General features: G+C 36.7%; 1 protein-coding gene across 1 annotated transcript in view; it reads right to left on the reverse strand.

Annotated features, from left to right (window-relative positions):
* Positions 1–519: 519 nt before the first annotated feature.
* LOC307150861 (mucin-5AC-like) overlaps positions 520–12,770 on the reverse strand; it is a 12,371-nt gene continuing 120 nt past the window's right edge. Inside the window, exons 1-21 of the mRNA XM_079858448.1 lie at positions 10,991–12,770; positions 10,718–10,812; positions 9,005–9,161; positions 8,654–8,892; positions 8,377–8,560; positions 7,083–7,296; positions 6,725–6,909; positions 6,505–6,574; positions 6,246–6,370; positions 6,117–6,148; positions 5,638–5,782; positions 4,587–4,679; positions 4,078–4,118; positions 3,808–3,918; positions 3,543–3,641; positions 3,318–3,437; positions 2,947–3,045; positions 2,717–2,836; positions 1,629–1,668; positions 1,323–1,440; positions 520–1,050 (exon numbers count right to left, since the gene is read on the reverse strand). The exon at positions 10,991–12,770 is cut by the window's right edge and continues 120 nt beyond it. Coding sequence (XP_079714574.1) covers positions 870–1,050; positions 1,323–1,440; positions 1,629–1,668; positions 2,717–2,836; positions 2,947–3,045; positions 3,318–3,437; positions 3,543–3,641; positions 3,808–3,918; positions 4,078–4,118; positions 4,587–4,679; positions 5,638–5,782; positions 6,117–6,148; positions 6,246–6,370; positions 6,505–6,574; positions 6,725–6,909; positions 7,083–7,296; positions 8,377–8,560; positions 8,654–8,892; positions 9,005–9,161; positions 10,718–10,812; positions 10,991–12,764 — 4,242 coding nt within the window. The 5' untranslated portion in view covers positions 12,765–12,770 and the 3' untranslated portion in view covers positions 520–869. The remainder of the gene's footprint in view (positions 1,051–1,322; positions 1,441–1,628; positions 1,669–2,716; positions 2,837–2,946; positions 3,046–3,317; positions 3,438–3,542; positions 3,642–3,807; positions 3,919–4,077; positions 4,119–4,586; positions 4,680–5,637; positions 5,783–6,116; positions 6,149–6,245; positions 6,371–6,504; positions 6,575–6,724; positions 6,910–7,082; positions 7,297–8,376; positions 8,561–8,653; positions 8,893–9,004; positions 9,162–10,717; positions 10,813–10,990) is intronic.

Consider the following 12,770-nt stretch of genomic DNA (forward strand, 5'->3'; position numbering starts at 1 on the left):
TCCTTCCATTGACAGCTACACAACTACCACTTTCAAGCCCCAGAAAGGCAGTAAAGGCATCATTAAACGTAATCCATTTATGTGACTCCAGAGGTTTAACCTCAATTTTACCAATTTATTTACAAAACTTTAATCTCCAATGCGCGTTCAGGAGAGCCACAATGCATGCGTGTTGTTGACATGAGATCGGATGTTGTTACGTGTGCACACGTAGGTGATTCATATTTTGTTAATAAAGAGGTAGGCTAAATTATCATTTTTCCCCTCCCCTGTAGGCATTTTCATATGTAGCATAAACTGATCATTTCATATATGTTTAGCATAAAATGTTATTATTATTATTTTTACAAATATCCTGTAAAAAGGAAAGTAAATTTTAAATTTCATCTTAAAACATGTAGAGTCTTTGTAATTTCATCATTGTGAGAGATTTGGATTAGAAGTGTTGGTGTGTGTGTTTTTTTTTTTTTCAGTGCATTCACTGGCACTTTTCTGAGAAAAATCCAGGGGACTGTAATTGATGCTCTTTATTATGCTTTATTGTGATTTTAATTCATTTCATTGGAAGGAAAAGTACAGTACATCATTATATCATGCATTACCAGAGAGTCTAAAGAATACAAAAATGCCCCCTTCAAGAACCCACTAAATAGATTATTCTTAGAGTTAACTAATACCCCTATAGATCAAACCTCAAAGGAAAAATAAGTGGTGCAATATTTGCCAAAATAATTTTAGCCATTAATGCACATCAATAATTAGCTTAAATCATTGTTATTGTCATTTTCAGCTATATATTTTAAAATTGTTGCTTTTTATTGACAGATTTTTGAGTCATCTTTAAATCAGCAGAAGTCAAGCAGGATCTTTTATCCAGAGTTCTTCTGGTCCACACACTCGGTAGGAGTGCATGTGCAGCTCTCAACATATGTGTAGTTATGAGGGATCTCAATGCTATTGGCACACTTCAGCTTCACCTCTCGACTGCTGGTTTTGTCCTCTCGACAGCAAGAACAGCTGTGCTTCATGATGTTCTCTTCCATTGAATACCTGTGCAGGATTCCAAGAAAACACCAGTCATATGAGTGTAGATCAGCTTGATGTGAGTTTATCCTATTATACGGTATCATGAATGCTAAGGTACACTTAAAAATTACTTTATGTTTATTACAAAGTCTTCAGAAAGGAAGTCTGACAAAATATTATGCCAACTATGTCAGTATAGTTACTCTATATCTCTAGGACTTTAAAATTAATCTTAGAATTGGAAAGAAAAAAGAAAAGAAAAATGTGTGTGATTAATAGGTGTGTAATGCTCTCACATTGATTTGGTGTCACAGTGGCCAGTGCAGGAAGTGACTTCTACATTATCAATGGAAGTGCAATTATTGACATGCAGACGGGTGAAGTTCTTCTCAAGAACACAGTTGCTGTGTTCACCTGAGAGATAATGGAAGCAGGTAAGCTTGTGACTCATGAACAGTACATGCGTTACATTTTAGGGCCTATTATGTAATTTTTGATTTACTTAACATCTGTTAAATGATCTGGATGTGAAAGGTGGACACAATTATTTCAACATAAAAAATATTGTTTGAGTCAGGGTGTTAAGTATAAAAATATCTTACAGATTTTGCAACATCCATCTGTGTCAAATTGTATTGTTCCCTGTAAAGACACAAAAAAATTAGAATAGAAAACGCTATTTAAACATTTCATTCACATGTTCATACTAAAAAGTGTTTTCTTTAAAAAAAAAAATTGAATCTAAGGTTCAAACAGTTAACACTGCCATCTAGAGAATTATTGTATTATATTGTAATCACCCTGTTTTACTTTATTTCTTGTATGAAACACAAAAGCTGTTATTTATAGCAGAAAGCTGGTCTTTTTAGTACAATGAAAGTAAATGTTGACCATGGCTGAAACTGACAACTGAAATGTAGGTCTTTTCCTCACACACTATAAAGAAGAATTAGAATAAAGCACACAAGTTGTATGATTTTTTTTTTTTTTTTTTTTATCAATCGTGCTAAGGAGCCCCGCAAATGATATGTGGGGAAGAAATAAATAATTATTTATATTTAAAAAAAAAAAATATTTATATATATATATATATATATATATATATATATATATATATATATATATATATATATATATATAAAATATATATTCCAATTTCCAATTTATATATCGTGGCCATGAGTTAAGAAATTGTTCCCACAATTTAATTTGTCCCCTCGTTTTAGTAAATCATGGACACGTTAAATGAATTTGTTCCCTCATTTTTTATTTAAATAAAACTAGGGAACAAATTATTACAATGTGGCCACGATTTAGTAAATCGAGGTAATGAACAAGTAAAACATGCTGAGGAATTAGTAAGTTGTGGGAACGCATTGTTAATTAGTGGCCACGATATACATATATATTATTTTTCACACGTCATGTACAGGGCTCCCCTGACATCCCATAACTTGACATCCCCTGAATTTTCCCCTCTTTGATATACTAAACAAACCCAACTGCAACTATTGTTTTGCTAAATTAGGTGTATCTCTTAGGCTGTGTTAATTGTTTTGAGAGCATTGACCTTAGTCTGGAGAAATGTGAAAAAGAAAGTTAAGAAAAACAGTGATCCTGTACTTCAAAACCACACATCCAAACTTAAGCACTAGCAGAAAGCAACAGTTAACATAAAAGACAAGCTTACAGGCACACAGTCCTCTGGATTAAAGTCTGGGCATTTTTTAATGCTCTCCACAATCACAAACGAGCCATTCACTTTATTGCAGGAACCAGTCGTACATTTGAACTTGTACCCCTCTCGATCCTAAACAAAAAGACAGAGGCTAAATGAGGATGTATACTTATACTGTATACTATACTTTATCTGATGAACTGAAAGAATAAAGAAAACATTGAGAATGTTTTACACTGTACCTGGAGAGTATGTATGGTGTTGTCTGGCGCAGCATAAATACAGCATTTTTGTTGACATAATCCACAGCACTCTCCTTCTTTTTTCACATATTCATAGCACTTGAAGTGTAAAAAACAAGTTTATAGTTTAATAATGTCATAGTTTTCTTTTTTCTTAAGAAGATTGTTGTGCTTCCAGCCCCTGTTCTTAGGAATCAATTGTCTATGAATATGATATAATGGCTCATGCTGTGTTTGCTGTTGTGTGCTGGTGAACAAATCTAAATCTCCACTTTAGAATTAATTCAGAAAAAAAAAATTGCATCAGAAAGTGACAGGCATACAAAATATATAGAAAATAAGTGTGTCGTGTGGATTTCAATTCTACTTACAGGAGCACAGTCACTTTGACTCAAGTAAGAGCACATCTCAGAGCGCCTGTCAATCATAAGTGAGCCATTGATTTCACGACAGGTAAGTTTTTCACATTTGTAACTGTGGACTTCTCCAATCTAACAAAAGACAAATATACACCATGAAGATTGAAGACCAGAATAGATTAAATGTCTGCTGAACTGAAAGAATGAAGAAAAGTCTGAGAATGTTTTTAAATGTACCTCGAGAGTCTGTCTGGTGTTGTTTGGTGCATCATAAACACAGGCCACTTGTGTACATTCTCCACAGCACTGTCCAGCTTTTTTCTCATATTTAAACCCCTTCGAGTGAAAAACAAACAATTTTATACAGACTTTTTAACCAGTACTGAGGTGATGTTAAAAAGAAGATTATCAGATAAGAAAACAAGAAATATAAAAATAAACTGTTTGAAAGCAACGGCCAAAGTAGAAACAGAACCAGTGTAGATTTAGAGATTCTACTTACAGGATCACAGACATGTGAACCGCATTCTGTGATGTCCTTCTTAATCCCAATCGAGCCATTAATTTTATAGCAAGTAACAGTTTCACATTCATGAGTGTGGACTTCTCCAACCTGACAAAAGACAGATAGACTCCATTGAAGAACAGAACAGACTGATCAAGTAAAAAAAATTAAAACAAATACAAGAAACTGATCATTTTAATGCATTCGCTTGATTAAGTCAGTCTTCCATCTATAATAGTTCATTAATATGAAATGAACCCAGCTCACCTTATATTCAGTGTTATTGTACACACAGACGTCTTTAGGCACTAAACAGAGAAAAAAAAAATAATGTGAATTGCTTATAGAAAAAATTAACCCAAAAATGGAAATTCTGATAGAATTTACTCTCTCATATCATCCCAAAACCCATATGACCTTCATTCTTTTATGGAACACGGAAGAAGAAAGAATGCACTTTTCCATCAATTGGCACATGTTATGTGTTATGGGTTGTTAACAATTCTAACAACTCTCAGTCATACGGGTTTGGAATAACACGAGGGAAAGTAAATGATGAGAGAAACACGTTTTTTTTGTGAGTGTGTGTGTGTGTGTGTGTGTGTGTGTGTGTGTGTGTGTGTGTGTGTGTGTGTGTGTGTGTGTGTGTGTGTGTGTGTGTGTGTGTGTGTGTGTTTTTGTGTGTGTTTTTTTGCTTTCTTGGAAAATACAGAAGTTTTTTTGGCAAACAGCAAATGATATTTGAGTAGGAATCAGTAAGAAAATTTGAGACTTACCACAGGGTGGACAGCAACTGTCTTCAGTTCTATTTGATGCTAACTCGTATCCCAAATCACATTTCTTCCCAAGACACTTCTCAAAATCACAAACTGAATAGGTGAAGAATATTTATATTAATATTGTTGAATGTATTGAATCATTTCTTTGATTCTTGGATGTTATTGGGTCAAAGTGGAAGAAACATCAAGTGGTTAAATGCTTATTTGATGTCTATGATGACACCAGCAGGTTCAAACTATGTGAAGGAAGTATTTATATAGAGCTTTTATTATGTACTGCTGTACACCCAAAGGGTATATCAGGGGGTCTCTTCTCACCCACCACCTGTGTGCGGCATTCACCTGGACAGCCACAGTGCAACTACGCTAGTATGCTCAACACACACCAGCTATAGGTCGAGCAGAGAGAGTGATGGAGCCAATTCAATGGATGGGGATTAATATTACGATTATTATAATTATTATTATTATTATTATTATAGGACATGATTGATAAGGGCCAATGGAAGGAATTTGGCCAGGACACCAGAGTACACCTCTACTCTTTACGAGAAATGCCATGGTAGTTTTAATGACCACAGAGACTCAGGTCCTCGGTTTAACATCTCATCTTAAGGACAGTGCCTGTTTTACAGTATAGTTTCCCCATCACTATACTGGGGCTTTAGGACCCACACAGAAGTTATGTTAATGTTGTGAGCACCCCCTGTCTGCCTTACTAACACCTCTTCCAGCAGCTACCTAGATTTCCCAGAAGATCTCCCATCCAGGTACGGACCAGATATGGCTGCAGCGTACCAGATGAAACATTTGTTTAATTTTAAATGTCTTTTAAGTGCTTGTGTGTTTTGAATTCCCTGTTGTTCTTGCCCATGCACCATGTGAGCAATTACAAACAACTTTAACTGTATTGAAACTGCTGCTCAAAAGATTCTCATCAGTGACTATGTACATTTATATGTCTGTCAAACACATTTTTTAAATCTTGAATCAAGAGGAAACCCTATATCAGCTGTCTTTGACTCTTGATCAATCCTTGATGACTCACCACAAGTTGGACAGCAGTTTATAACTATGCTTTTGTATCCGTCACCACAGGTCTCCGTAGTTGGACACTTTAAAGGCTCTTTCAAAAGCGTGCCATAAGTACTGCATTTATGGATCTCACACTCATCTGTCCATGTCTCCCCAAGCTGTAGGAGAAGATAGTTGATAGTTAGTTTTATTAATTTTAGTTAGTTATGATTACAAATTATTTTGAAAATGTGTGACTTCTCTGACTAAAATTAGTTAAGATGCCTCAAGTTTGGTCATACGCAGGGGTAGGGCCACAGCTAACAGGGCTGTTGGTAAGGGGGGGAAAGGGGGGAATGAGGGCCCTGGACAATGATTTCAGCCAAAAGGGTCTGAAGCAATAAACAGGACCAGGGCCCTGGAAACTCTAGCAACGGCCTGACAGCTAAGATGTTTCTAAGACCATGTACTGCTGTCTCAATTGTTTCTTTGTGCAAGGCACAAGTGACATACCTTTCTAGGTAATCCATTAGAGTCAATGCAATCTACATAGATGCAACAAAAACAAAAGCAATCAAAAATATGAGATAAAGGTGCATTTAACTAGCAAACAGAGAAAGTAGACGAAGTAACACTTCTTACCGCAGTAAGTTGTACACAGACTTGATGTCATATTAACCCGATATTGGCCATCAGGACAGTAACAACCTTCTGTTACAGTTTGGTTACAATCTTTACATTCATTCTCCCCATACATAGCATTGTACCTAGTTGAAAAGTACAATAGAAGTAGAAATTTTTAAGATAAAGACCAGAGCATTCAGTATTATAATTATAATACAACAATAGTAGTATAATACAAATACAATTATAATAGATATGGACTGATAAGGATTATTACGATGTACTGCAGGATTTTTCCACTTTAGGTCCGCATGCCTTGTAGACTTTGTCATTGGGGCACTTGTATTCTGTTACAGAAATCAATGACAAGAATCATGGCCCTTTCAGTTCCAATATTTCAGTATCATGAATTACAACAGTGAAAGTACAATCAAACGTATACACACACATTAGACACATTAATGTTACTACAATCGTGAATGAATTTGTGAGTTTACCACATAGCCCTTCGAGGATAGGGGAGCTTCTCCACTCCACACAGATAGACGTCTGGCCACATAGCTGTGCATAGGCCTCCACACTGGCACAGGCAGCAGACTCATTTTTCAATCTGAGTACATCATATTTACATGCCTCATAATAGTCCCGATAGGGAACGCCTTTATGGCAGCTGTTAAACATACTGTTGACAAAATGCAAAATTGTGAGCCCCAAATAAATTACATTTCACTTATCTTAGTAGAGCATAAGTAAAAAAAACATGCGAATTGTATTAACATCATGATTTAATTCTGTTTAATAACGCTTTTAATAGAAAACTCTGTTACGAACAACTCTGTTTGTCCTTTGCCTTACTTGCTCTTGATGACTTCACAGACAGTTGGAGGTGGTACTGGAGTAGGAGTATGTGATCCTGGAGGAAGAGGTGGAGGAGGAGGAGGAGGAGGAGGAGGTGGAGGTAATTCACATCCTGGGGGGACCATCCAAAACTGTGCCGCATGCTCACATGATTTGTCGATTGTTCCATTAGGGAGTCTGCAGTCATCTGTAGTGCTGTTGTCACAAACCCCTTCAGAACAACAGAATTTCAAAAAGTTAATGAACAGAAGCACAAGCCAAACTGTGTACCTTGATGGATAATTTTCAGCTGCAATAAATCAGGATAGAGAAGTTACTTTACTGACCAATTCAACAACAACCAATATACACTCAAAAAATGAATTTTTGCCTCTTGTTAAATTTAATTAATTAAAATAAGCAAAAGTAACACAATTGTTTAATATTTTGTCACAACTTAATTTAATTGTGTTCAATCAACCTAATATATTTAAAACTGAAGTTTACTTAATTTATGTGTGTGAAAAATGAATCATTTTTGTTGACAACTAACTGGGCAGTGGATCTGTAGTTCCCAGCATGCTTTGCAAGGGACTGCATTAGGAGGGTAAATTTAGGGATTAAAGTGTTATTTTATGTGTTTTTCTGTAAATGGAAAGATGTTGTTAGTTAAAGTTAGTGTTTAATATTCACTAATGTTAGAAACTTAGAGGACTTTCTGTAATGTTTTTGAATTTTGTTGTTACCATTATGCAGAAAAGTGGCGACTGTGTTTAGTTTAGGGCTGTGGGCCTTAGTCTATACATGCATTAAACCTCTTTCGCAGACCTGTAAAAGTAATATTCAATATTACTCTGTAAAAAGTGGGTTTAGTTAAACTGAACAATAGTAGCTCCTATCATTGGAAATAACTGTAGAGTCAAATAAAATAAAATTACAATGTGGCGATGTTAGGCAGGGCAAAAATTAAATGTAGTCAACCTGACAAAACTTAGCAGGAATGACTAAATTAATTTAAGTTCATACAACAAGATTACAACAAATCATTTCAAACAAATTAGATTTTGTTGGAAAAATGTAATTCATTTTCGTGGAAAAGTTTTCCTTAATTTAATTAAGTTCATTCAACAGCTTATTTTTTTTAGTGTATATTCAGCCTAAATTTAGCTACTCTTTTAAGAATTTTTTTTTTCTTGCTGAAGGTAGTCTTCTAATTAAAATGAGTTCTATCAACTTTATGCTTCACTTGAGGCATGTTGATCTTTGATGATATTTAAAGTCTGATATTAAACAACTATAGATCTGTACTCACCACATTGTCCCCGAGTATTATGATGGAAGTAGGAGAACGGGAGTTTGATTTGGATGGTCATATAACTGACTGTAATTAAAGTTTTGATTTCAGAGATGTTCAGAGTCGTTTCCATGCCAGTAGTGGTGATGATAATGCTTTCGTTTATGTATGTTGGCTTCTTCATTACACCATTAACAGAGACCTAAGGGAAATATTTATGATGAGCAGATCTAGTTTTAAACACTTTTTCAAGAGACTTGAGTTTTTGTAAACAAATTTGTTTGAATAAACTTACATTGGCAACTTTATTATTGTTACTTGTCAGCTTGATTACGTAGGATTTATAATACACAAGCACATACTCAGGGCAAGCAAGATTATTTTTTGTATCACAATAATAGTTTTTAGCATGGACACTGATATTGTATTTTGGGATGATTTCTTCAAACAAAACATAAGTGCAGTTTCCTTGAAAAGTATAATATTGTCCATCAAAAGTCCTATAATGAGGGTCACCCCAGGAACCGCATGCACCTGTTGAATCAGAAAACAGAGATAAATATAATGCACTGCAAAAACAATGTAATTCTTGATAGCACTTTTAAATTTGAACAAAATGAAAAAAAAAGAAGAAAAAAAAACTCACATTGACACTCGTACTTATAGCAGCAGCCATTGTTATAATACACCTTCACAGGATCAAGTTCATTAACACAATTGGGTATTGCAACTATTGGCTCACATTGTACAGGCTCTATGACGACTTTTCCATCTTTGCACGTTTTGATAGTGCATGCGTTTGTCTGTTATAAATAAAAGAGTTCAGAAAAATGTACTGTTTAAACAAAGATTAATAAAACTGGATCCTAGTTCATTTCAGGTCTTTTTTACCTACTCTTAAAAGAGTACAGTAATAAGTTATTTACACATTACACTGAAATAATAAACAAATAGTATGTTTTAGTCTTTATTACTCGCACCCATAAATGATTTTGGGAGTTGAGCGCGCCTGCTCTTAAAGTAACACTAAGTAACTTTTCAACCTTTATAATATATTTCCAAAACGCTTGTGATGGTACATCGACTTAAAATAGGTTGAATGACGCGTCTGCCATAGCCTGACGGGGTTTGTATAGTTTTTAAAGGAGAACTTGGTAACTTTTTTAACTTAATAAAACTGTCTAGAATTCATTTGGATGGTTAAACAACCTGTTCTGGTGATACTGGTGACTTTCCCCGCTCCCCCCAGCGTTCCCAGGCGGAAAACCAACCTTGCAACTTGGGGACTACCGTCCCGGCAAGATAGAAATTGGAAGTCTCGTGAGAAGAGAGAACGAGAACGAGAACGAGCGCAAAACACGAATTGCTTTACGGCAATTCGACATAATGCATGTATGATGTATTACCAGATTACCCACCTCGGTAGACATAGCTCCACACGATACAGTTGGCTTGCTCCGATCAAAACAAACGCACATGAGCAGCGGTAGAGAGGGGGAGGAGGCCGCCGCAAGTGAGTTTTTTACGACCGTGTTGTGAAATATACGCCCCCCCACAGCTGTAGGGGGAGCTCGTGGGGAAAACATGCGACAACAAAAGGAAAAATCAGCGAAGAAGTGAGTAGAGTTCACTAGAGTTGCCGAGTTCTCCTTTAATCTTACTTTTAAACTTCGGGGTTCGGGTAGTAACACCCGCGCTCAAAAAGAACTACAAAATTCGACTGCTTTACGGCATAGGCTACCTCACTTCCCCCAAAACGTCCTCGCATGCTGTTGGACTTGTAAGTATATTGCTTATACTGTATATCACTCGGACAAGCTTTCACTCGTTGGTGTGAGCTAAAAAGCACCTGGCGTTCTTGTTGATGGATTAGTAGACATCTTCGGAGGCTAGCTGTGCTTGTTCGATGTCCGACGATTTGTAACGCGTTGTGTTTATTCCCCAATCGAACTCGTGTAACTGTCTGTCACACCACGTTCTACCGTCCACAGCATTACTTGATAGACAAAAATAGGACAAGAATGAGCATCAAACAGAAACAACCCGCTTATGGTGTGTTCGAGGCGCACATACAATACAGACTGCATAAAGTTAAACAGGGCGCGCGCAGCTCTTAAAGGGGCCACACCTTATTTCCACTCGTTACAGCTTCTATCCGACTGAACAGGGACCGGTATAAAGGGGCATCAGGCTCAGGATCAGTGAGTGAAGAGACTGCTGCGTGAGTGGTATTTACGACAGTAACGTTAAATACAAGTAGTCCACAGCGACTCTAGGGGTCGTTGTTTGACCAAAACGGAAATCCTACATAATGGGGCTTTAATACTATCTTAAGACTGTTTTTAGTCTCTCTTCTTACCGTGCGGTTGTCGAATTGAGTCTGATTTACAATTTGGCAAGAAGAGTTGCAATAAGTAGTGTAGCACTCCTCCTGTAGATGGTAAATTGTTGACCCTGTAATTACAATGAAAGGTTTGCAGAGGAGACAAAAAAAACAACAACAATTTAAACTTCAAAACTGTATAAAAATCATGTAAACTTCAATGTGACTGTAAATCAATCTGATTAGCAACTTTACATGGACTGCACAGATAAAATAAAAATAAAAAACTGCCATAAAAGCAGTACTTACCTGCTGGGTATTTTACATTTTTATAAGTGCAGTAACATGGTGTAGGAGTAGGAGTGGTTGTGACTCTAGTAGTTGTAGAGGTGGCGGTAGATGTTCTTTTTGTTGTAGATGGTGTTGTTACAGTAGTTGTAGATGGTGGTGTTACAGTCGTAGTGGTAGTAGGTATTGTAGGAGTTGTGGTTGTGACCGTGGAGGTAGTGGTAGATGTTTCTGTTGTTGTAGATGGTGGTGTTAGAGTAGTTGTAGTTGTAGATGTAAATGGTGTTTCCGTTGTTGTAGATGGTGGTGTTAGATTAGTTGTAGATGGTGGTGTTACAGTAGTTGTAGATGGTGTTTCTGTTGTTGTAGATGGTGGTGTTGTAGTTGTAGATGGTGGTGTTACAGTAGTAGTAGTAGTAGGTATTATAGGAGTTGTGGTCGTCACTGTAGTAGTTGTAGAGGTAGCAGTGGATGTTTCTGTTGTTGTAGATGGTGTTGTTACAGTCGAGGTGGTAGTAGGTATTGTAGGAGTTGTGGTTGTGAGCGTAGAGGTAGTGGTAGATGTTTCTGTTGTTGTAGATGGTGGTGTTACAGTAGTTGTAGATGGTGTTTCTGTTGTTGTAGATGGTGGTGTTACAGTAGTTGTAGATGGTGTTTCTGTTGTTGTAGATGGTGGTGTTACAGTAGTAGTAGTAGTAGTAGTAGGTATTGTAGGAGTTGTGGTTGTGACCGTAGAGGTAGTGGTAGATGTTTCTGTTGTTGTAGATGGTGGTGTTACAGTAGTAGTAGATGGTGTTTCTGTTGTTGTAGATGGTGGTGTTACAGTAGTAGTAGTAGTAGTAGGTATTGTAGGAGTTGTGGTCGTCACTGTAATAGTTGTAGAGGTAGCAGTGGATGTTTCTGTTGTTGTAGATGGTGATGTTACAGTAGTAGTTGTTGTTCCAGTGCAACACACACGTATTAGATGATTATTGCATATTTTAGGGTAATTTTCTTTGTTTGAACAGAAGAGTCCGAAAGATGTATTGCACGACACTATTTGATCGTGCATCCAGTTCTCGCCTGTGATGTTTTCATTGTTATAATTTGTCATGCATTCAATTTCAGATGGATTCTCACAGGATATATAATGCAAATTCCACAATGTACTGATTAATTCAATTTCCTTTCCTCTGGGACTTGGGTCAGGTTGGCTGTTGTCAATCCATTCTGACCAATTACAAGCATGTGGTGGTGGTGGTGGTGTTTCCGTTGTTGTAGATGGTGATGTTACAGTCGTAGTGGTAGTAGGTATTGTAGGAGTTGTGGTTGTGACCGTAGAGGTAGTGGTAGATGTTCCTGTTGTTGTAGATGGTGGTGTTACAGTAGTTGTAGATGGTGGTGTTACAGTAGTAGTAGTAGTAGTAGGTATTTTAGGAGTTGTGGTTGTGACCGTAGAGGTAGTGGTAGACGTTTCTGTTGTTGTAGATGGTGGTGTTACAGTAGTAGTAGATGGTGTTTCTGTTGTTGTAGATGGTGGTGTTACAGTAGTAGTAGTAGTAGTAGGTATTGTAGGAGTTGTGGTCGTCACTGTAATAGTTGTAGAGGTAGCAGTGGATGTTTCTGTTGTTGTAGATGGTGATGTTACAGTAGTAGTTGTTGTTCCAGTGCAACACACACGTATTAGATGATTATTGCATATTTTAGGGTAATTTTCTTTGTTTGAACAGAAGAGTCCGAAAGATGTATTGCACGACACTATTTGATCGTGCATCCAGTTCTCGCCTGTGATGTTTTCATTGTTATAATTTGTCATGCATTC

The sequence above is a fragment of the Squalius cephalus genome (assembly GCF_949319135.1).
Source record: "Squalius cephalus genome assembly, chromosome: 23".
Lineage (NCBI taxonomy): Eukaryota > Metazoa > Chordata > Actinopteri > Cypriniformes > Leuciscidae > Squalius > Squalius cephalus.